The sequence below is a fragment of the Enhydra lutris genome, unplaced genomic scaffold, assembly GCF_002288905.1.
Source record: "Enhydra lutris kenyoni isolate GAN:26980312 unplaced genomic scaffold, ASM228890v2 scaffoldscaffold32, whole genome shotgun sequence".
Classification (NCBI taxonomy): Eukaryota; Metazoa; Chordata; class Mammalia; order Carnivora; family Mustelidae; genus Enhydra; species Enhydra lutris.
This window is the reverse complement of record NW_019154116.1, coordinates 9484589-9510537: the sequence shown is the minus strand read 5'-3', so window position 1 is coordinate 9510537 and position 25949 is coordinate 9484589. Positions and strand designations below refer to the sequence as shown.

The 25949-nt window shown below is 38.7% G+C and overlaps 1 protein-coding gene across 1 annotated transcript in view; it reads left to right on the top strand.

Moving 5' to 3' along the window:
* Nucleotides 1–25949, top strand: part of LOC111153440 (catenin delta 2) — a 1010962-nt gene that overhangs the window by 140505 nt on the left and 844508 nt on the right. Inside the window, exon 2 of the mRNA XM_022512459.1 lies at nucleotides 14796–14932. Coding sequence (XP_022368167.1) covers nucleotides 14796–14932 — 137 coding nt within the window. The remainder of the gene's footprint in view (nucleotides 1–14795; nucleotides 14933–25949) is intronic.

The following is a 25949-nucleotide window of genomic DNA, read 5'->3' as shown; positions in this document are numbered from 1 at the left end:
CATTCACTTATTCAACAAATAAGTACTGAGACACTGGTTGGTAAAAACTCTTTTAATCAACAGATTGAGAACAGTCAGTAGAGAGAAATCATTTAAAATAGGGAATCATTTTTTAAAAAACTATTTAAAGCTGTATTCATTTGGTTTCAATTTAATTGTACCAGTGTTCACTAACCTTATAGAACTTGGATCATTGATTTAAATATGGGTCTGCGTGTCAGAGTGCTAAGAAAACTTTCTTATAGTGTCCTTCCCTACCCTAGTCTGTCCTCCTTGCATCCCCCAGGATTTCCCCTTTCCATTTCTTTAAAGTAAGGAAGGATCTCTAAGACATCTGCTAAGCATTTTGAAGAAAGAAATCTTTTATGTGCTTATAATTTTTCCCTAGCCCTTTGTAATCATCTCATCTACAATTATTCCATCGCTTTTTTAAATGGGCTACTGGGGGGCACCTGGGTGGCTCAGTCGATTAAGTGTCTGCCTTCTGCTCAGGTCATGATCCTTTGGTCCTGGGATTGAGTCCCACATCAAGCTTCCCGCTCAGAAGGGAGTCTGCTTGTCTTTTTCCCTCTGCCCCTCCCCCCTGCTCATGCTTTCTCTCTCTCTCTCTTTCTAATAAATAAATAAAATCTTTTAAAAAATGGGTTACTGTAAAGGAGTTTCACAAAGCGTTAAAAAAATTATTCTTGATGAAATTTGTATCTTCTTGGTTTACATATGTTTAATTAAATAATATAATCACAAGTTAAACTCGAATGAATGGATTTGGAGACAACATAGCTAGCTTCTGTTGAGGGCAGGAGGGCCCCAGTCACAAGGAGGGCCTTGTGGAGTGGACAGGTGACCACAGGTGCAGTGGGAGCCAGTCAGGATAGGACAAAATGGAGCCACTTAAATAGCTTCTGAATGAATGCTGGTCATTGTCACCGGCACTGGACACCAAAACAAGCCTTCTGAAGGCGTCCCGACTCACCAACTTCCCTGTTTTACACAAATCCACATTTTATTTATTTTTGTGTTTTTTTTCTTTTTTTATTGAGATAATTAACATGCAGTGTTACATTCGTTTTAGGTATACAACATAATGGCTCAGCCATTCTATCCATTGCTCCGTGCTTACCCCAAAAGAATAGTCATATCTGTTACCAAACAAGGTTATTACAATTTCATCTGTATTGTCTATTCTATACCTTTCATCTCCGTGACTTATTTATGTTGTAACTAAAGCTTGTACCTGTTAATCCCCTTTATCTGTCTCACCCACCCCTCCACTCATCTCCCCTCTGGCAACCACCAGTCTAATCTCTGTATTTAAGAGTCTGCGTATTTTGGTCTCTTTTCCCTTTGTTCATTTGTTTTGTTTCTTAAATTTTACATGTGAGTGAAATCCTATGACATTTATGTTTCTCTGATTGACTTATTTCACTTAGCATTAGACCCTCCAGGTCCATCCACTCTGTTGCAAATGGCAAGGGCTCACTCTTCTTTATGGCTGAATAATAATTCTGTTGTGTATATTTGCCACATAAAGAGGGACACTTTAGATCCATCTTCTATATAGAAATTCATTATTTTCCCCAAGACTCCTCTTCATCTTCCTATTTATCATTTGCATCCAAAACTCAATGCCTAGTACTGAGCCTGACCCACATTTTGGTCAGTGAAATATTTTTAAAATTAATGAATTATTTTCTGAAATGGTATCAGTATTAAAAGATGTTCTACAGATGAGCAGCACATAGTGATTGAGAACCACAGACTGTGTGGCTTTAAACAGTAGTTCTTCCCCTTTTACTTAGGGGAAGATCACCTCTCTGGACCTGTTTCATTACCTGCAAAATGGGGATAATAATAGAAGTGCAGCACAAAGTTGTATTAGTTGTGTTAGTGATGCTTAAGAGCCTAGAAGATCACATAGGAAGTACATAATTAATATTATTTTATTGTCTTTTAAAAAATATTTGTTCAGTGTTGTACCTTAAATTTTTAAATATGCTGCCATAGCTGATACCTGATTTGTTACAACCATATATTCATAGATACTATTCTTTTGTACACCTGTAAAGACTGGTATGACACAGTTCTCCATTTTTTATTGTTTTTCACCTAAGAAATACTTAGTTGTAAGAAAGGTAAATATAGGGTTTTTCTAACAAATTTTATATACTTAAACAGTGTTTAGATAATTGAGATTTTTATCAAATATCATCTTGATATATCTTTGAGTATTATTTTCTTAAGGCCCTTGAACTTTTGTATTAAAAACAACTCAATCTCAAGTGCTTTTTATTGTGCTTTTAATAATCCCTGCAGGTTGCTAAGGGGCTTTTTTTTTGTTTTGCTTTTGGTTCATCTTTTTAAAAAGATTTTATTTATTTATTTATTTATTTATTTATTTATTTATTTATTTATTTATTTATGGAGTGAGCAGGGATGGGGGCAGAGGGAGAGAGATGGACAGAATCTCAAGCAGACTCTGTTCTGAGCCTGGAGCCCAACCCTAAGATCATGACCTGAGCTGAACTGGTAGTATAACTGAGTGAGCCACCCAGGCACCCCACTAAGGTTTTTATATTACATCTTTAAAACTTTGTTCTCCTTTTAAAATAATAATATCCTTAATTAATTGAAATTTCATCTTTTAGAGATCACAAAAGTTCATCAACAAAATAGACACATGAGAAAATAGATTATAATCCAGCTTACTTTTGGACCTCTCCATCCAGAAAGATCAATAACAATACCAAAATACTGACACATTAAAAAGTAGGAGCTTCCTACTAATTGGCAGAAATTTTATTTTTCTGTCTGGACACAAAGCCTCAGTTTCTTTATACAAGAGTTAAGCTTATTTTCTTCAAGTTGATTTATATATCTGAACTCTTAGACTAATTTTATAACTAAATATTAAAATATGCGACCTCTCATTAAGGAACGACTTGTGTATTAGAGAGTGGTGCCTGCTGCTTGTGGGAGATGTTGTGAATATTTAGAAAAAGGAGAAAGAAGAAAGTGGGAGGTGGGAAGCCCAGTGCTGGAAAGAGACTTTTTCTCAAAGTTAGAATAATAATTAAATTGTGAAAGAAATAATTTTAAAAAATAAACTAGAAACATGATGCATATGGACTTGAAAATGATAAATATTACTGTTTTTAGATCGAGAATATGATATCATTACAAACAGACCTATTTATTCATATCTGAGATTTAAAATATGATATGATTATATAGAATAAGTGGAAACATAGAGAAGTTTCTTTTCAGACAGCTTTGTTGAAAATTGCCTTCAGAGATCAGAATAAGCTTGATCTAAGGGATGATGGACTTCACAACACAGAAAAAAGATGTTGGCATCAGGATGCCTTAGAAACAAGGCTCCCTCTTTTTAAGATCTCAAAAGTAATTAGTATCTTAGTGACACAGCCGAATTACCCAAAAAACCTTTCCTGAAACTCATGAGTGTTGTTTTATAGTCAGATTTGCAATGTAAAAGAACTGTTACATTCAAACACTGAGAATCCCGAGGTTTAATCAAAATAATATATGACCTGTACTCCTGAAACAAATAATAATTATATGTTAACAAAAAAAATAATAATATGTGACAAAATGTCAGACATTCAGGTGAAAATCCTTGACCACTGTTGACTTCTGTCTTCACAAACTGGATTTGCTATTTTTATTTTTTCCAAGAATCATTGTTGTCCACTTGTAAAATGAAGTTAGTAGTAATTCCTTTTTCTCTTCGATGGATTGGAAGATTTTTATTTACAATTGCAGTAAAATGAATAAAGTGCTATAAGGGAAGCATAACACTCACTTGGCAAGTCATAGAGTAAAAGATGACTTGTGTTTCTCTGCGGTTGGAATCAGCTTCTTGTCTGATGGATTCTTGTGTTTTTTGTTTTTGTTTTTTTTTTTCTTAAGATTTTATTTATTTATTTGAGATAGAGAGCAAGCAAGAAACACCATGAGCACAGGGGAGAGGCAAAGGGAGAGGGAGAAGCAGGCTCCCCACTGAGCAGAAAACCAGATGTGGGGCTCAGTCCCAGGACCCTGGGACCATGACCTGAGCTGAAGGCAGACACATAACCGACTGAGCCACAGAGATGCCCCTTGTCTGATGAATTCTGTAGTTTAAAATGTCATTTGATGGACAGAAGAACTAACTACACATTTTTCCAAAGAAGACATACAAATGGCCAACAGGTACATGAAAAGGTGCCAGCATCCTTAGTCATCAGAGAAATGCAAACCAAACCCTCACGTTGTTAGAAGGACCATCATCGAAAAGATAAGGGATAACAAGTGTTGGCAAAGATGTGGAGAAAAGGGAACCTTTATGTGCTGTTGCTGGGAATGTAAATTCTTGCAGCCACTATGGAAAACATTATGGAAGTTTTTCCAAAGATTAAAAATAGAGCTACCATATGACCCAGCAGTTTCACTTATGAGTATATTTTGAAAGAAAATGAAAGCAGAATCTTGAGGAGAGATCACTCCCACATTCATTGCAGCATAACTTCCAGGAGCCAAGATATGCAAACAACTTCAGTGTCCATCAGTGGACACTTGGATGAGTGGATGGAGAAAATGTGGTGTGTTTGTGTCTGTGTGTGTGTGTGCATGTGTGTGTAAAATACATTCAGCCATGAGATAGAAGGGAATCCTGTCATTTCTGACAACATGAATAAAGCTTGAAGACATTATTTAAGTGAAATAGGTCAGATAGAGAAAGACAGATATGATACACTATCACCTATATGTGGCATCAAAAAATGCTTAACTCACAGAAACTAGTGAGACAGGAAACAAATGGCCAAAAAAACAGAGCTAGGGATTGATAGTCACTTTTTCATAATATCCAATCATTCATCTATTTAAAATTATTTATCGATCACATACTAACATATTTGAATTCCCAAGGTGTATTTAATAAATATATATTCCGAAATATAAGAGAGGTTCTTTGCTATGTAACCTGCACCAGTGCGATGAAACCTCTTTACACACATGATTTAGATTTACTCTTTAATCAAAGCTTTACCTTTTTCTTGAAGTGTAGGTTGTAGTAAGCTAACTACATCACTTAAAACTTCAAAATTTCTTACGTGTGCATAAAAATGTCAACATATCCTGGTAACTATCAAAAATTATTATGACTCTATTCAGTTTTTGTTTTCTGTATTTTTTTTTCTTATAAGGCTAGTAGAGACATTTATTTAGAAGATTTCTAAGTCTGTGACAGCAGCTGAAGTTGCGTAGGAGTAGTTGAAGCTCTGTTCTAGAATTAAATTTAAAACACTGATGGGCAGTTTTCTAAGGAGTGCAGATCCTTACAGTGCAAGATTTTGTCCCTGACTGCCCACTGATAGTACTTCTGGGAAAAACAAAACAAAACAACGTGTGGTTGAGGTCTGGCATCTTGAGAAATTGTCAAGTGGCAGATACGTATCTGGAATCAATATGTAGGGCAAATTGCCGTAATTTGAATGGACACTTCCAAGTACGAGGAAGTGAGACCATGTTAGACGCCAGCATGGGGCCAGCATTTGGGGACTTCCTATTTCATAGATTGTGACAATCAGCGTTGGTCGTTCACGATAGTAAAATCGTTGTGGACCGGCTTTTGAGCATGATTTTTTTTGGGTGGCCAGATTTTTGTCATGTCGCTCTGTGATTAAGCAGTAGAACATGAAACGGAAACCTGCATTTTCGTTTCCAGTATTGTCTGTTAGGGAGAATGTCTGAGGGGCGCACTTTCTCACCTGCAGGCTTGGACACGGTCGTTGAGCATCTTGCGAAGACACAGGGTTGGAGATGGTGGCGAGGCTTCTGAAGCTGTGGGGGTTGGGTGGGCGGGGGGACTCCAGTGCTGGGGTATTTGGCAGTGACAGTGTGTTTTGGGCAGTCACTGTGTGTGACCAGCGCTGTCCTGGGAGCCGTGCTAAGCACGCTTCTCTGAAGTTTCAGCTGGAACAATAGTCAGTTGACCACTGAGCCTCTTTATTATGGAACGTTTTAGAACTTTTCCTCTTATTCAGGGGGAGCCAACATTTAAGGTATTGTGCCCGCTTCTGTTTCCCTTCAGCTTACTGTTCCTGTGATGGATCTGTAATTGCGGAATCTCGGACTTCCCATCTCTGGCATAAGGAGAAATGTCCCTCCAGCTTAGCAAACCCTTGCAACTGGCTGGTGAAAACAGCCTTGTTGTGTCTGAGGAGCTAGGATGGTCATTGATTTCGGAAGTGGGCCCCTGATTCTCAGTGATGATGCGCCCCCAAACTTTATATTGTTTTTGTCATCACCATTAGTTTCATCCAGATATACTCCTACTTTAACATTATACGTTACCCACAGTCATTAATTTGAATATTTCTATTTTCATTGTCCCACAGCTGCATTTCTTCTTCTCTGAAGTCTTTTTAAGCAATTGAACAACATCAAACCCTTCCTCCTCCCTGTTACCTTTGTAACGTGAACCTTCCTCAGGCTGTGCCTTTATCATGATGAACTGTAATGATCGTATGTCTTCCGGGATCTTAAAAATCTTTTAATGTTTTTGAAATTGGGATGCTTCTTAATGTGACTGTTGCTCCCCTTTTCCTTTAAGCCATTTGGGATGGATTTTCTGTCACTTGCAAATGAAAGCATTATTAAGTCCCAACAGCAGAGCAACCACCCCCAGTGCCCTCCCTCTCAGTGTTTCCAGGCTCGTCCCGATGTTCCCTGAACGCCAGCCGCAGTGCTGCCTTTCCTGCCCTTCTCACCTCACTTTATAGATTAATTCTGATTCTTTTGTCTCTGCCAGTAATCCTCTGCCTTTCCAAAGTCAACCACTTGAGCCACTGTCTTCTCTCAGCTGTTCCCATCACTCGGGTTTGGGCACCCTGATTGCTGTCAGGTGAGATCCCACTATTATTAGTATCTTACCCATTGGGATCTGACCTCAGCTCGAGGGGGGCACAGTACACACCCCGGTTCCACCTTCAGGTTCTAAGCATGGCTGGGGCAGGAGGGGCAGCTACTCACCATCCCCTGCTGGCTCCTTTTCCAAAAGCCCCAGCTTTTCATACATCTTAAGATCGATAAGTTGTTGACTTATTGTCGTATATAATGTCATAATGGCGTCGATGAAAATGCCTGAGATCATGCTTTAGGGGACAGGACCGTGAGACACCAGAAGACCCTCTCTTGTCCTCACTGACCTCATTTTGTTAGAACTCGGCTGTTGATGCATCTGCCCCAAACATGAGCTCTCCTCTTCCTTCTTGCTCCGTAGTCTCTACAGAGCCTTCTTCTTTATGTCCAGACACAATTTATGTCACTAAGAATAACATTCAGGTGGGCCTTAAGTCTGTGGTGATGTTTAGGTTGGTCCCATCCTCCCCAACGATTGACGGCTCATGCAACAGCACGAAGTGGATCTCCTGACTCACTGGTTATGTTGAACTTCCTACCGTTCCCACTTCTCTGAGCACACAGGTAGAGCCATCATCCCCTTGTGTTCGACATGAGACTCTGACTCTCAGATCCCACGTCTCTTCTCCCAGTCATCATATCTTTCTCCACAGCTACAAGTGACCTCGTGTCTCTGATTCTGTGAGTAACATCTCATCCCTCACCACCGAACTGTCAGATAGGATTGGGCACGTGTCTACCTCCTGGCTTTGCCTTGGAGTTGCATATTCTAAATATGACTCAAAACTTCCTTGCATGGTGCTTTCCATAAATATTGCCAGATTCTGATTGTAAGTTGTGAGTGGCCAGCATCGAGTCCCAGAAACCTCAGATCCTTGTCTGATTGATGCCCTGATGCAAGGAGCCAGCAACCCAAGGGTATATACCTTCTTGGGCATTTCGCTGAGGCCAAGCCATACAGTAGTCTCCATCAGGTTTCAAAAAAGCAGCTTTCCTGAGTTGAAATTAAAAGGTGTCATAACAAATACCATTCAGAGAAATGCTCCTAATGCCAAGCCCATTTTACTTAATGTTACATGCTCTGCTAAGCGACCATTATTGATTTTACACTAACAGTTCATATATTACCTCAACAAATATTTATTAATGGCTGCTGTATCGTAGAGACTGAGCTAGATGTGGGGCATCGAACACAGACCAAGACAAACTGAGCTTTTGCTCTAATTATACTGAATTTTGACAGCTATTAATTATTATAGTCTGCATATCATTAGGACAAGCTGTAATTTTAAATTTCTCTGTAAAAGGAAGAAATAAAGATGGATATACTTTGATGTGTGAAGAGAGCATCTGGGAGACAACAATGCTGTGTCTGTTTCTCTGCCTATTGTTGGATTTTGATATTCACGACAACCTAGCTGCAAATACAGCATTGCAGTTTTGAAGACCAGAGTGATTACACAAATGAGGTGTTCGCTGTTGTTTTTCACGTCACTAATTCATACGAATCTGCACACTCCCTGCAACGTAATATTAATAATATGCTTATGTTGCTTCTGCAGTTTCACAAGATCATAAGCTTACTCCTATCACCTGTAGAGTGAGTGGAAGGTTATAAAAATTCCATATGTTCAATTATATTCAATGTTAAAACATTAAATTGGACACATAAATGTATGTGTGTGTGTTATATATGTCTACATATACATATGTGTATGGATATGTACATATATGTATGCATATATGTATATGTGTGTATATGACAGTAATGTCTGGGGTATTCTAATGGCCAGTTTCTTTACTCACTTGCATGCAACCATAATGGAAAATTATGAAAGTGATGCCCCATGATGAGGTAAAGTCAGTCTATTGCACTAATATGTTTGTGTTTTAGAACATAGGCTCAAGAACAGGGAGGGGCACTGTCTTGAAGAGGGCGGATACATGAGGGAAGGAAATAACTCTAGATGTGGCCACACACACGTGGGCTTTGTTAGTTTGGTGTAAGAGTCAAGGAAGTTAATGTCTGAGAGTCTGGGCGGAAGCCATTGGCTAAAGCTGAAGGAAGATGAAAAGAGTTCTAGGAGTTTCTAGCAACTCTAAAGAAAAAGATAAAAATGGACCTGCCTAAAGAAAAGGAAAAGGGGGAGAAAAGATGTGATACGCAGTGTTTAGAAGTCTTCAGTCTTTACATTGCCTAATTCATATCAGACTGTAGCTTCTGACTTGAGCTGGTCTTAGCTGCCAAGAATTTAACGGCAAAGAAGAGTCACAGATAGATGTGTTTTGGTTTGTAAGTTTGCATGTCAGTTCATCTTCCATCACCCGAAATAGGTTTTACTCAGTGTCAACATTTTGGCTAATGGCCGGTCACTTAGACTGAACCCTGAAATCATCTGGACTCTGCTCTCTTTGCCTTACTACCACATGCATACCTATTAGTAATCCTGACAGTTCGTCCTTCAAAATGTATTTATGATCTGACCCGTTTTCATGACCTACTGCCAAGGAGTAAAGCTGCAGATGAAAGATTACATCCGGGAATAGACTATTGGGTATAGATCGATAGAACTTTCTGCAATGATGAAGATTTTCTACATTTGCACATTTGTACATTTCTACATTGTATGTAGAAATACATGTAGAAGAACAATGTACAAATTGTACATTTCTACATTTGTAATTATCCAGTACAGTTGCCCCTGGCCACATGTGGTCATTGAGCACTTGAAATGTGAATAGTGCAGCTAATAAACTGGTTTTTTAATGTTATTGCGATGTAAATAGCCATGTGTTGCTAGAGGCTACCATATTAGACAATGCAAGTCTAGCTAATCAAATATTTAGTGAGTCCCGTAGCATGCAAGGGATTTAGAGATCCTGGACTTTGAAGTAGGTAGGACCTGCTAACCTGGAAGAAGAAAGAAGCAGGTCTCTGTGACAACAGAGCGTGAGGGTCTGGGCATAACAGAATGAGAAGACAGTTGAAAGGGTAAGAGGTTGTTATGGGTTATGCATTTGGAGGAGGAAAGACTTCAAGAGGGGAAAGACCTCCTCAGGGCCAAAGGAGCTTATCACTGAATTAGAGAGGAGGAGGAAATCAAAGTAATGGTGACAGGAGAATGCTCGGTAGCTCTTTGACTTGGATGAATGTGTGACACCAGAGTCCGTCAGTTCATTGACTTTGGCCATCGGATATCAAAATCTGTGGGTTTGCAGACTGGCCTCCATGCTCAGAGGGCAGGGAGAGACTGAAGAAAGCATCAGACCCTTCTAGACTGGTCGGCGGCAGGTTGACTAAGTAAGTGAACTTACTTACCAGGCTCAGCTTGGGTGGTTACACGACAAGTAGATTTCCGCAGCCACTGGGCGGAATCTTAAAAGTTTACACAGGCCTTAACCGGGTTCAGTCATATACCCAGTATGGATAACCTCAACACCACAGTTCTACCGCAAGGCTATATTCTTAGAGCAGCTTCTGAAAGTGGGGAAGGCAAGCCCACACACATCCCAAGGACAGAGTGGGGAGTAGGGAGCCTCCAATGGCCCGGGTCCAGCTCTGGGGTTAACTGATTGTCATGTGTTCTTGATGATCTCCAGCAAAGCCACCCATTGCTGGGCAGAAGTGGCCGAAGAAGGAACAAATTTGAATTATCAAATATAAAATAAGAATTGCACTTTCTTTTTTGTGAGATGGAAGTTCATAAAATATAGCATTGAATGCAGCACTTGAATTGGGAGCAAGAAAGTTTGGCCTTTTAAAGTGCACATAAGATTTTAACATGTTACCAAGTCTAATGTAACTTTACAGTGACTCAGGTCTGGGAAATAAAGGTTTAGAATATTTATTTGGACCTCATGAAATCTTATCACATACAGATAGAAGAGTTCAAATTGAGAAGGACACTCTGTATCTGGGGGGCAGCCTGCCTCTGCTATTCGCGTCATCCCGGCCAACTTTTCTAATGTGTTACCGCATGGTCTTTGAGAGTACTAGGGGGCGGTTCTTAAGAGAGCATTTGTCCTGCAGGCTTACTTCACATCGGTGGGGCACAACCTGCGTATAAGCTTTCATTTTTCCCGGTTGCTGACTCGCAGCAGCTCATGCCTTTCTCCGAAGCTGTGTTTCATCTCGGATGCAGGAGTCAGCAGGGCGCTGGACGGGATGGAACCCCGGCCCCCACGCTGCATCTTGCTCCCGTCGGTTCCCAGGGCCCCCCTGTACTTGCCTCACGGGGAAGCTGAGACCAGCCCAGCCCTGCTTATAGTAGACTTCCTAGGCTGCCACACCCAGAGGGGCTTAAACAGCAGGAATGTCTTTCCTCACAGTTCTGGAGGCCCGAAGTCCAAGATCAAAGTGCCGGGTTGGTGCACTTTTGCTGGGAGCACTCTTTGTGGTGGCCAGCTTCTCTCTGTGTCCTCTAGGAGGGAGAGAAAGAGTCTTTTCCTCTTTATGTAAGGACAACAGCCTTATAAACCCCACCCTGATACAGGCATTTAACCTTAATTACCTCCCTGAAGGCCCCGTGTCCAAATGCACTGGTGCTGAGCATTAGGGTTTCAGGGTATGGATTTGGGGCAGGGGCGGGATCCGGGGTGGAGAGAAGAGTCAGTACAGCTGCTCCTGCTTCTGAGCGTGTCGGTATCACCAAGTCCAAATTCCAGCTCAGGAATTAGCAGATTAGCATCCACTCTCGGGAGAAAGACTTCTTACCCGGTAGTTGAATAAAGAGGATGAAGAGATGTGAGAATCTGCGGGAAAACATCTGCTCTGCTCCTTGCCAAAGAGATCCAAAAAGCAAAGGGATGAATTCTTCTATATGGAATTGGGGAAGCAGGAGAGGATCCTGAGGGCCTGTGTTGTTAACAGGGTGGGGAGGGAACTTCTCAGGGCAGTGCTGATGGGCAGTGTGGTGAACCAGCCTAGCGGCAGGAAAATTTGTTTGGGCTCTCAGAGTCTGAACACGCACCACTTCCTCATTCCACCAACACCACATCTAGGAATTTATTGAAAACGTCCCCATAAAATTGGGATAAAAATGATAAAAGATAATGTAAATTATGACGCATTGTGAATACTAGGTACTCATTACATTTTTAGCATATGTACTGCCCAAGTGAGCACTTCGTTATGTTTTTAAACTATGGAATAATTTTTGTTGCCATAAGAAATAATTCATGCTGGGGCGCCTGGGTGGCTCAGTCAGTGAAGCGTCTGCCTTCAGCTCAGATCACGATCCTGGGGTCCTGGGGATCAAGCCCCCGTTGGTTGGTGGGCTCCCTGCTCAGCGGGGAGTCTGCATCTCTTTCTTCCTCTGCCCCTCCGTCCACTCCTATGCACACACTCTCTCTCTCTCAAATTAAAAAAAAAAAAAGTTCATGATATGTTGCTGAACAAAAATTAAAAAAAAAAAAAAAAGTACTACCTCAGTAGTACTCCATCATGTAAATCTTACTATACAGAATGAGTTAAATCAGAAAAAAAAAAAAAAAAAATCCCATCAGAGAAACCTGTACCAAATACCTAAGTGTAAGTATCTGCCAGAATTACTGAGGATTGCTCTTCTTCCTTTTTTTTTTTTCTTTTCTTTTCTTTTGTCTTCCTACATTTTCCAGATTTCCTGGATTTAACACAGATTAACTACAAATCTTAGTGGATTCGTTCTAATGAAAACTAAAGTACTTCACCATTTCTTGCAAAGTCAGAAAGCTTCTGGCTTTTCACACTTACCATTGGGCAGCCCACGGCTTGCTTCTGGTGGCCTTCACGTGGTTCTCCTTCTCTCCTTGTGCCGTGAGCTCAGACAATGGCAGTGGAAGTTGGGCCATCTGACCCGTTCACATACAGGGATGGCCAATGGTTGAGTTAAGTCTGGACGTGAAAAATTACGAGACATGGGAATTATTCCAAATCATTTCCGTTCACTCATAGAGGTTGCCTTGGTAGTGGCAGCTCCGTGTGGCAGGCTAAGCCCTGAAGCGTTCACTTTTGTTCTGTTACTGCAGAAGGAGAAAGGGGGGTAGATAAACAGACTTTCTCATTTCTTAGAGTGTGTGGGTCGGAGTTGTCCAGTGCCCAAGGATATGCCTTGATTCATTGCGTATTAAATCCCGTATTTTATTATGACAGGTTATGCTCATTCTTTTAAAAAATAACATTTTATAAAAATTGGCGTATAGACTAAGCATTTATGAGGCAGCAGCCCAGATTATGGGAAATAGGCTGACACATCAAAGGACTCTAAAATAGAAATAAAAGGGAAGAAAACCTGAGATCTAGGCCCAATTATATAAATAACTTTGGGACCGTAGATAGTTTCTTTGTCAAAAAACAGGTTGTCCAGAATACTCGTCCAGAATTTGGATTCACATGGGCCCAATAAAATTTAGAAACATGAAAGTGAAAGTAATGACTGAAAACCTGCAAGACTCCTTTCATGGCTTCAGGCTGTCCTTGTGTAGAGAGAGTCTCCTTTGGAAGCCACTGACATAGATACAAGTGGAGACGCAGGGTTGGGAAGGGGGGAAGCACTGCACCCAAGACTGCCTTTCCTTTCTTCTTGCCTTCTGCCCTTGTCCTCCTTCCCCCCATCTCTAAAACCTTTCCTAATTAGAAGGGCTTGGCTTTCAGGCTGTATTACCTGGGCACACCATTTGTTAATCTGTTTATCTAAATCCTTGTAATTACGAGCTCGACCAAATACTGCATATGAAAGCAAGTTGAATAGGAAACTGTACTTTCTTCTTGTCTTCCCAACCCCACCACCATAATTATTTAAATCACTTTCTTTCATCCTGTTGGTATCCATATCCTAAAATACCTTCTGTTTTTTAGCCAAGGTTGCATTTTGCTATACTATGTTTAATTTGATCTTCACTCTTTGCTCACATCCTGCTTACTAATACTATTTTCTCCAACCCTCCTATAAATTCTGTTTGTAACAGATTTATCTTTCCAATGCTATTCTAATCCTCATTGGTAATATTATTAAAACAACTATTTAAAAGACAAAAACAAATCAAAACTAAGTTGGAATGCCCAATGAGAAAATTAGATGACCAGTCTTTTCATATACTTTAAGGACAATTCCAGAATAGAATCCTTTTCAATTAGCATCGCCCTAAATTATTAACTATTAACAAATATATCACAGCACTGGGGTTCCTATGGAAATTATGTTGCTTACTGTAAAACCCAGACTGCCCAGTTACAGTATAATAGGAAATAGTTTTTTAACATTCACATAAGTCCGGTTCCTGGAGGGACATATAATATGATAGCTTTAGGCAAGAAAACAACTTTGTTTTCCTCCCAGACTTTTATTTGAAGAGTGATTTTGTAGAGCCCTGGTAAAAGTTGTCCACCGTTAATTATTATTTCCTCTGCTGATAAGCATCACTAGGTAATATTTGTATCAAGTACTTTGGTCTTACTGGTCTTACTTGTTTGAGAAAGATAATAAGAAAAAAATAACTTTTGGGATGCTGTTTTTAAGCTGTATCTGTTTGTCCATTTATGAATTGGGCTGCAGTAAAATGGTAGTTCAGCTGGCCTTTTTTTTTTTTTTTAGACTCAGTACTTCTTCATTTCTTTACTCTTTCTTATTACCTTATGTGCCTTTTACTTCTTATATCTCTTCTTCCACTTATAAAACACAGAGTTGTGCGTAGATCCTGCAATTTGTTTGAATTGAAAGAGGAGAAGCCATTCTGTTTACTTGTATTGTTTCCTGTTCTGTAATGACGTCACTTGCTTTCTATGTAGTTCATAATTTTCATTTTTTCTAAAGAGCACTGCTGACAGTTGCCTGATAGTTATGTCTGGGTGCAGTGGCCACATCCTGTTGCATTAAGCATGTCCTTTTGCCTTGCAGGAGCTATGCCTGTCCCAGACCAGCCTTCGTCAACCTCAGAGAAGACCAGCTCCCTGAGCCCTGGCCTGACCACCTCCAACGGGGATGGCTCTGAAACGGAAACCACCTCTGCCATCCTCGCCTCGGTCAAAGAACAGGTAGACACATTCCACTTTTGTGACCTACTTATGGGAATGTACGAGAAGTTGTTCTTGCAGATGAACAAGGATGACTCAGTGATAATGGAAAGAAATCATTATTTTCTGGCAGAATGTTGGTATTTCTTATAAAAATACTAAAATTGGACTATAATTGCTTTTGACTATGTTTTTAATGATGATTTAGGCAGTTTTCCTTGAAAAATATTCCATACCGGGGAAAGAACACTTTATAGTCAGAAATCCCTACTGGTGAAGTTTTGGTAGATTTGGTGATGGACCTGACATTTAGTACAGTTATAGGTATGAGGCCAAATAATTGGTCTTTAGGAAATATAAAGTCTAAAAAAAAAAAAAAAGAAAGAAAAGGAAAAAGAAAAAAGAAAGTCTAATCAACAACCAAAATAAATCCAGAAGTATGAAAAATTAGTATGGTGACAGCAGATGAATACTATGTTGGGTCAAGGGAAATTGGTCTTTCTAGTGTTTCTGAGATGGTTCTGGAAGAATGCATTTTAGAATTTTCCCTATAAAATGAATTGCAGTCTGAGTGGTTCTTCCTCCAACATTACTTTGGCCTTATAAATGGCTAAGTAAGTAAAATCTGAAGTCTTGGATTTAAAAAACAATTTTCTTAAAAGTCGTGTTTCTTGTAAATAAAAGGTTACGGTAAGTAATCAAAGAAAGCTGGAAAATCAAGATTTTTTTTCACTTCTTTTAGCATGTGCCGGAATATAAATCATAATTTAAAAAAAGATTGAGAAATCATCCTTTGTGTGGGGTTATATGCCTCAAGGGTGTGAATAAGCAACAGAGGAGCTGAGGGAGGATCCCCTACAAAGGGACCAATGATGCTGTCAGTCAAATGTTTGTCATGAGGGAAAGAAGTGTGCTGCTAAGTAGGGACACAAGGGAAAGCTGAATAGAGTAATTGGATAATCTGGTTTGTGAAAATGGTCAGTAAGTAGGGAACAGGCTGTATTGCTGGATTAGTTTGCTTCCAGAAACCCACTCATGCATGTTTGCTGATTATGTTTGAGGGGAAATAGAAGGAAGGAGCAAAGATTCGTGCCAGTTCCCGTACTCAAGATACCCCTTTGTTAAAGTTGGTTTATGTCATGATTTCTTTCTCATATATCTAGAAGTCTCGCTGGGCCACTAACTTTGGAGTATGGACAAAATGTAAGACAGGAGGAATAAATTTAATAAGAAAATGACAAGACCTATCTGATGACAACTGTAACATTTTTTTCAAAAGACGTAAAGTAATTAAGAATAAATGACAAAGCGTACTATGATCCTGTGTAGAAAAGCATGGTTATCATGATAATGTTACTCTCCCAAATTTAGATAAAAACTTTAGGCTGTTGTAATAAGATCTTGTGGCTGATTGTTTCTTTGGCAAACTGGATCAAACTATTTTAAAGATCATGTGGGAGCATAAATCTATGAGAGTTACAAGGAAATTTTAATAGATTTTATCTTACCATTCTCAACACTGTAGTGTCCAGTTGGCCCAAAGTGGAAAGAATGCTCTCTCTGTAGGACACAACTGAGGGTTCAGAATCACAAGGACATATTCAACATAAAATAGTAGAAAAAAATAGGCCAAGAGAAAATATGTGCCAAAATATGACAAAGTGTTGATATAATTAATATATTAATGATTCCTAATGTTGATGGGAAAAAAAGAAAAAAGCGAAATAACAGAATAGAAAACTAGGCAAAAAATGTGAACAGTAGTTCGCTGAAGAAAAATGCAAAAAACCAATGACTATATGGAAATGTTTTCCACTCTACTGATCAGAGATATAAAATTCAAGATGAAAATATGATTTTCTTTGTTCTACCAAATAGACAAGCCTTAAAAAAATAGTATACATTATAATCTAACTAAAGTTTGAGGAAATGCACATTCTTTGTCATTCCATATGAGAATGTGCAATGCTATAATCTTTGTTTAAAATGGAATATTGCTATGAACTGGCATTTACAGTGTTTAGTAACCTTTGATTAGTCATGCTTAGACATATGTAGTATAGAGATGGGTTATTTCGACCATAAGATTTTATGTATATGGATGTTTACTTCAAAATTATCTTGGATAGAAAAAAAGGAGAACAATATTGATTGATGAAGAATTGAAAAAAATATATCTTTCACATAAAGCTATATCCTTCTTATGTAATTATTAATAAAAATGAGTTAGAGCTATATATTACACCTTTGAAAAATTTATATTATCCTGTTTTTAAAAGACAATAATAAATATTTTGTGTTGTTTACCGTGTTTATAAACATCTAGACAAGTGTAGGAGAAAATAAATCAAACTGTTAACATTGGTTACTGTACATGCATAGAATTAGATGGAAGTAGGAATGGGCAGAGGGTATAGAGGACAGGGAAGACAATCCAAAATGGGAGAAAGAACTGGGAGACTGGAATACCTACCAGTTGGATTTGGATAATAGGAAATACCACGTGAGCTGAGATAGCGTTATCTGTAGTTGAAAGAGTGGATGAGCTACTTACAGCAAAAATACATTACTGTGAATAATGGCCTCCCCAAATCGTTGATGAGAATTTAATAAAAACTTACTGTGAAGAGTTTTTTCTTTTAATCAGAATAGGTCCATTGTCCATTTTTGGTTGGCAAAGGTGAGATTCCTTGTGGCCGGTAACTAACATGAGCAGGCATGAAAGCCTGTTCTGGAAACTGAGTAGAGCAGCTTGAGGCACCTGCATTAGAGGCCCAGGCATCAGGTTTTGTGGGCAGCATCTGCCCAGGTGAAGGCAAAATCAATGAGTAGGTATGTCCCTGGGCTTCAGTGGAGTAGCCTACTGCAGACAAGTAATATTTTCCTTCCCCAGAGATTTTGTCCAAAACTATTCTTAAGGTTTCCTTCATCTCTTTTCCTGAGGTCTAGACTATTATCTATGGAACTAAAGCTAAGTTAAATATATTTGAAAAAAAAAATAGCTGAGATGAAAGAAAAGCAACTTTAAAAGTTAATATCTTTTATGATTTTTAATGATTATATACATAATATATTTCTAAGTCTTCTCATCTGAATATTGCTTGCCTGGTCCTTTTTAGGTGCTAATGAGAAGTAGCTTTTTTTGACTAAAAATTCTGTTTATTAAGTTAGAGGAGTTCAAGGAAGAAATTTTAAGGCATCACTCTTATGTCCTACCCTGGTCCTGTCTTCTTGGGTACCAGCTCTGTGGGAGAGAAGTCGTTTTCTATCAGAGGAGGCATATATTCTGAGCTAACTGCCAAGTAATAGGTTGGATAATTTATTTACTCATGCATTAAATGTATTGAGCACTTTATATATGCAAAGTACAATAGAGGGTAATAAAGGAAGTACATGTATAAAGAAAACTCAGTTTGATAGTTTACTGAAATAAATTGTTATGACTAAGAACTTAAGTTTTTAGGCAGGCAGTTAACATTGCATAGAAATAAATTCTGGTTTATAACCACAGAATGAACTTAGTTTATGACAAGCCCTAAGTCATGAAATGCATCAGCATTACATGTATGGTGTGACTGAGATATTTGTAAACCGAGTCCTAGAGTCCTTAAAACCAGCAACCATGGCTTGCTCAATGAAAAGGTGTTCATTGATTTTTTTTTCTTTGTTCTAATTTCCCATCTTGATTGCTTTTTAACTGGTGAATTTTACACTTTTATATCAACAGAAATAGAACCATGATTTGTGTTACATTCTTCAGGTAATTTTCTGTATTTTAGACATATCTGTCTCACTACCAAGTTACCATTAAGAGAGAAGAACCTAATTCCTTTTTCCTCTCCTGTGAGTGTCCTTCACCAGCAGAAGAGGGGAGGATGGAGGTCAGGCATGTGATGACTCGGATCACATGATTTGGATAAATAACTAAGAGGGGTGATTGAAACTATTCATTACAAACAGCAGCCGATAAGATGGGGTGGCTTAAAGGGGTAAAAATGGGATTCTATTTTAAGGATGGGAGATATCCCTATGATGATGACAATGACCCATAGAAAGAGAAATTAATGATGTTCTAGAAAGGAGGAATAATTTCGGGGGGAAAAGTCACCAAGTAGTTGAGAGCAAATGGGACCCAGTGTATCAGTGAAGAGAGTGGCTTTTGGGACAAAGACAGTTCATCCAGGAGAATGGGAGAGAGGCAAAAAAGTACATGGTCTTAGGTCCACCGATGGCTTGGTGTTGGAAACTCTACCCCTCTCATCAGATGGGCACAGTCAGCTTGTTTGAGTGGGCCCTATTGGGAGTCTGAGGTGAGCTGGGCTGAGCAGAGGTGGAGGGGGAGAGATTGAAGGTGAGGGATGCAAGACAGTGTTTATAATGATGGATCTTGGAATCGAAAGGGCGTGGAAGTAGGTCAAAGAAACCTTGGTAGGGACAGCGCATTCGCAGTGAGTGTTATCGATTGTGATAGCTTGGGAGATTTGTGCTTAAAATCCAGAATTTAAAAGTAATTATTGTTAATGTTAAGACCTAGGTTATGACTCCGGGAGATGAGATCAAAATGAGGAAAGAGAGAGGAAACCTTGTTGACTTTGTGAAAGGAGGTGGTGAGTGATGATGATGTCAGAATAGTGGTAATGAGCAGTGAAGCCCTCCAGTTGCCCTCGGTGGGGAGGGGACCCTGATGTTGCCACGTGCCTGTGAGAAGCACACTGAAGTCGGCTTGTGGGTGGTGTGGGAGTGCTCATCCTGATCTTCACCCGTGTGTTTTCATTGTTTTAATTGTTACAATGTTGGTCTGTACTTCGAGACAGGAATTTACAATCTCTCAAATTATGTGCCCTTTGTCTTTGTATTTTTGTCTTAAATCAACATGGTGCTCTTTTGCTCTTAAGAAAACCATGACTTTCGGGGTGCCTGGGTGGCTCAGTGGGTTAAGCCGCTGCCTTCGGCTCGGGTCATGATCTCAGAGTCCTGGGATCGAGCCCCGCATCGGGCTCTCTGCTCTCTAGGGGAGCCTACTTCCTCCTCTCTCTCTGCCTGCCTCTCTGCCTGCTTGTGATCTCTCTGTCAAATAAATAAATGGAATCTTTAAAAAAAAAAAAAAAAAAGAAAACCATGACTTTCCTAAAAAATATTTATTTCATAATAATATTTCTTCCTCTTCAGTTGACCACTGTTTGGTTTGATCATTGCATATTTCCAAAGTTGGCATCTAAGCAATCTTCTTACATAAGCTAGAAAAATTATGGGGCATTTTAAGAAAACTTTAGAGCTCATATGGTTTACTGACATTTATAAATTATTGTGGCCCAGATAAATGCATTTTTTTGGGTAATGATTCTACCAGCAGAGTTCCTTTATTTATTTATTTATTTATTTTTATTTAAATTCAATTAGCTAATGTATAAGACATTGTTAGTTTCAGATGTACAAGTCAATAACTCATCAGTTGCATACACCCACCCAATGCTCATCACATCACATGCCATCCTACAGCCCATCACCCAATTATCCCATCCCCCCACCCACCTCCACTCCAGCAAGCCTCAGTTTGTTTCCTATAGTCAAGAGTCTCTCATGGTTTGTCTCTCTTTCTGATTACTTCCCATTCAGTTTTCCCTCCTTTTGTCTATGGTCCTTTGCACCATTTCTTATATTCCACATATGAGTAAAACCATATGATATTTGTCTTTCTCCGATTGACTTATTTCACTCAGTTCCATCCAGGTCGATGTAAATGATAAGTATTCATCCTTTCTGATGGCTGAATAATATTCCATTGTATGTATCTATACCACATCTTCTTTATCCACTCATCTGTCTATGGTCAGCATGGCTCCTTCCGTAGTTTATCTATTGTGGACATTGCTGTTATAAACATTGGGTTGCCTGTGTCCCTTCAGATCATTACATTTGTATCTTTGGGATAAATACCTAGTAATGCAATTGCTGAGTTGTAGGGTAGCTCTATTTTCAACTTTTTGAGGAACCTCCATACTGTTTTCCAGAGTGGCTGCACCAGCTTGCATTCCCACCAACAGTGTAGGAGGGTTCCCCTTTCTTCTCATCCTCGCCAACCTTTACTATTTCCTGACTTGTTAATTTAAGCCATTCAGACTGATGTGAGGTGGTATCTTACTGTGGTTTTGATTTGTATTCCCCTGATGCCATGTGATTTTGAGCATTTATTTTAGTGTCTGTTAGCCATTTGTATGTCTTCTTTGGAGAAATATCTGTTCATGTCGTCTGCCTATTTCTTGACTGGATTATTTGTTTTTGGGTGTTGAGTTTCTTAAGTTCTTTATAGATCTTGGCTATTAGTCCTTTATCTGATATGTCATTTGCAAATATCTTCTCTCATTCCATAGGTTGCCTTTTATTTATTTATTTATTTATTTTTGATTTAATTTTATTTTTTCAGTGTTCTAAGATTCATTGTTTATGCACCACACCCACTGCTCCCTCCTTAATACCCCCCAGGCTCTCCCAACCTCCCACTCCTCTCCCCTCCGAAACCTTCAGTTTGTTTCTCAGAGTCCACAGTCTCTCATGGTTTGTCTCCCCCTCTGATTTCCCCCAATTTACTTTTCCTTTCCTTCTCCTAATGTCCTCCATGTTATTCCTTATGCTTCACAAGTAAGTGAAACCATATGACAATTGACTTTCTCTGTTTGACTTATTTCCCTCAGCATAATCTCCTCCAATCCCATCCATGTTGCTACAAAAGTTGGGTATTCATCCTTTCTGATGGAGGCATAATACTCCATAGTGTATATGGACCACATCTTCCTTATCCATTTGAAGGGCATCTTGGCTCTTTCCAGAGTTTGGCAAACGTGGCCCTTGCTGCTATGAACATTGGGGTACACATGTTCCTTCTTTTCACTACATCTGTATTTTTGGGGTAAATAGATTGCCTTTAGTTTTGTTGGCTGCTTCCTTTGCTGTGCAGAAGCTTTTTATCTTGATGAAGTCCCGATAGTTCATTTTTGCTTTTGTTTCCCCTGCCTTTGGAGATGTGTCTAGCACGATGTTGCTGTGGCCAAGGTCAAAGAGGTTACTGCCTGTGTTCTCCTCTAGGATTTTGATGGATTCATGTCTCACATTTAGGTCTTTCACCAATTTTGAGTTTATTTTTGTGTATGATTTAAGGAAATGTTCCACTTTCATTCTTCTGTATATGGCTGTCCAATTTTCCCAGCACCACTTGTTGAAGAGGCTGTCCTTTTTCCATTGGATGTTCTTTCCTGCTTTGTTGAAAATTAGTTGACCAGAGAGTTGAGGGTCAATTCTGGGTTCTCTATTCTCTTCCAGTGATCTATATGTCTGTTTTTGTGCCAGTACCATACTGTCTTGATGATTACAGCTCTGGTGACTAAGCCTTTTTAAAGTACTGTTGGATCCTATTGGCTAATATCTTGGTGAGAATTTTTGCATCCATGTTCATCAGGGATATCGGTCTATAATTCTCCTTTTTAGTGAAGTCTTTGTCTGGTTTTGGGATCAAAGTAATGCTGGCCTCATAGAATGAGTAGGGAAATTTTCTTTCCATTTCTGTTTTTTTGAAACAGCTTCCAAAGACTAGGTATTAGTTCTTCTTTAAATGTTTGGTAAAGTTCCTCTGGGAAGACATTCAGCCCTGGGCTCTTGTTTGTTGCAAGATTTTTGATGACTGCTTCAATTTCCTTGCTTGTTATGGGTCTGTTCGCCTTTTCTGTTTCTTCCTGTTTCAGTTGGTAGTTTATACATTTCTAGGAATGCATCCATTTCTTCCAGATTGCCTAATTTGTTAGCATATAATTGCTCATAATATGTTCTTAAAATTGTATTTCTTTGGTGTTGGTCATGATCTCTTCTCTTTCATTCATGATTTTATTAATTTGGGTCCCCAAATTAATTTATTTATAAAAAAACTATAAAAAACATTTATTAGTGAATACATTATATAGAAATTTCTAGGTATATAACACTGTATGCAAATATGTCATTTCATTGTATTTGTTTGGTAGTGTTATCAGGTGTCAACTATGTGCATAGGACTATGATTCTCTGGGTGATAGACACATAGATTTGAAGTTTGCCTTCAACTATTTAGCAATGAAGTTAAAAATATGTCACACTTATATATAAAATATTTTTTTAAAAATCATAGATGAAATTTTAAGAAAATTCTCTAGTCCATTTACTTAAAAACTCCAGGTGCTATATATTGATAAAAACATTCCTTAAGTTGATAGTATTTATAACCCTCGACACTCTATTGCTACAGTAACTTCTCTTGTTCCCTACATTCCATGAGGACTGCAGTCAAGTTCTTGATTTTAGAGGAATTTTTGGGTACCATTTTTTAAACTATCAATGACTTCTAGATAATAAAATAGAAATTTTCTTGCTTTTAATCACTTCTCTTATTATACTTAATAAAGGAAAATAGGAGTAAAGGCATTTCTGAGCTCCCACTATGGGCAAAACTACTGCACAGAGTACTTTATATATGTTATATCATGTGAAAGCATTAAGAAAGCATTTTTAAAAATTCATCTTACATAAAATCTAAAGAAATCTTGATAATTTATATTAGCTCATGGTGAAGATAGCATACCTTTATTTTTATGTAGCTTCTAAATTTATAAGTTTAAGTTTCATTAGTTCTGTATAGAAAGAATTTGATTGGGAAGGAGCATATTATAAAATGCTCCTTTAATTAGTCTTCTTTCAGTGTCACATGTCATTGCCACATCTTTCAGCATTATTATTGTCAAGGTAATGTGCAACAATAGTTTCTGATAATGCCATGTGGAAAATGACCTATAACTATTAATCAGTTTCCAAACTATGTCTTGGAAAAGCATTTCAGGAAAGTAATGACAAAATTATCAGCCATGAAAAAGAAGAAATTAAATCACCTTTAGGAAAGGTCAAGAAGATAGGGAGGGATTATCTGCAAAGACTGTGAACTTTATATTTATTTAGTCAGAGAAAAAAGAATTATATTTATCGTAGTACCACAAGTTGAACTTTCTGTATATTAAAATTGAAATAAGAATTGCTTGATTGATGATTTTTGAATTTATTTCTTGAAATAAATCCTTTGTTGGAGGCCACGATAAGGCTTGAGATGAGGACCAAACCAGGCCCTGACTTGTGTCTCCCTTTAAGTCCAAATGTCTTAATAAAGGGTTATGGACAGGAAAGGTTGAGTAGCACTGAGAAAGGGCCTGTGCTATGTGTTGTGGGCTCGCCTACCTGACTTCCCACAGTACTCCCTGCAGAAGGGTACAATGTGGTCAGGGTCATAAATTATTAGTTGGTCCTTGTTGTTCCTGTACCTCCCATAATCCACTCCCCGGTTGCTTGTAACTTCTTATTATCAATAGTAGCTAATGGCATTAGCTGTGACTACCTGTCACAACGAGATTTGTTTGTAGTTAATGTAAAACTTGTTATAGGAATTTGCGTTATCTGACTAGATACTGATGTATTACTCCTCCTATTGTGGTCTGCCTTATAAATGCTTGTAAAATGTGGAATAAAATCGGCTCTTTTGGACATCCTCCTCAGGGCTCCTCCTGCCCCCATCTCTTTGTCTCTTAATTTCTTTTCACCATCCTCTTCCCTCACGTTCCTGGTCAAATTGTCGCGCCGGCCGTGACAATCCTTGAATATTTCTCTCTCTTTTTTTTTTTTTCCATGAAAGAAAAGCATGTAGTGTTTCCCTTCTTTTCATTGTTAGAACATGAACTATGGTGGGAACTGTGGGGGCCTTTTTCGAGAGGTGGATTGATATAGGAAGGTGTAAGCTAGGAGTCTGTAGAACTGGGTGTTGGTAGAAGGTGTGGTTTGGAACCAGGAAGGGCAGATCTCAGAGTCAATAAGGATCAGAAAACTTTGTAGAGATCCCATACACAGACAGGGTGCAGATGACTGACCAAACTGGGTCTTTAGATTGGCAGCAAAACAAAGAAAGAAACCAAGTGGTGTGTGTAGAACTGAGGAGCTCCAAGTAGGAAGGAAAGGGAGTGATCAGGAGGCAGCAGACTGATTGAATCTGGTGGGTTTGATCGAAGCATCTCTGTTTCTTTGTGGATTCCGGATCTTTTGCACCACAGAGGTGATGATTGGAAACTACAGATAAAGGAGCAATAAGGATCCTAATCCTCTTGTGGGAGATCTTGGAATTAGTGCCAGGAGTTCTAGTGCTGAGTGAAGAATTCTCAAATTGTGGATGGATCGTCTCCCTCCCTTCCTCCCCGCACCCACCATGCTTTTTATATGTATTCTGTTCTTGCCTGTAAGTTATTTTGAATTTTTTCCTAAAACTTAATTTTTTCTTAAAACTTGACTTTGTAAGCCTTCTCAAGACACATGTATAATTATTCACCTTTTTAATCGCCCCAAATTCTATTCCAAGAATTAGTTCCCTTGGATGCTATCTGCTCTCTTTTCTTTGAAGCTATTAGGAGTTGGGTTTTCTAGGGACTGGAGGCTATGATGGGAAAAATAAAAATGGGCTTAGCTTTTATATGCTAAATTAGAAGATAAGCTTTTCATATGTGGGGTTTTGTGACATGACCTTAGAGTGCATTTCTAGTGCCTCTTTTATATTTAGCATCAGAGTTCATTGCTAAATATTCTTCTATGGGGATGCCTGGGTGGCTTAGTCATTAAGTGTCTGCCTTCTGCTCAGCTTATGATCCCAGGGTCCTGGGATCCAGCCCTGCATTGGGCTCCCTACTCAGCAGGAAGCCTGCTTCTCCCTCTCCCATTCCTCCTGCTTGTGTTCACTCTCTCGAAGTCTCTCTCTCTCTGTCAAATAAATAAATAGAATCCTAAAACAAAAAGTCATATATGAAATCATATTTCTTTTAAATGATATTAAATATATTATATTAAATATTACACATAATATTAAATATGTTATTAAAATATTCTTTTAAATATAGTTTGAAAATTTCTATGAATTTTTCCATTATAAAGTAATTTTATGCGCATTGTGAAAATGTCTAAGAACTCAGTAAGGAATGAAGATAAAAAT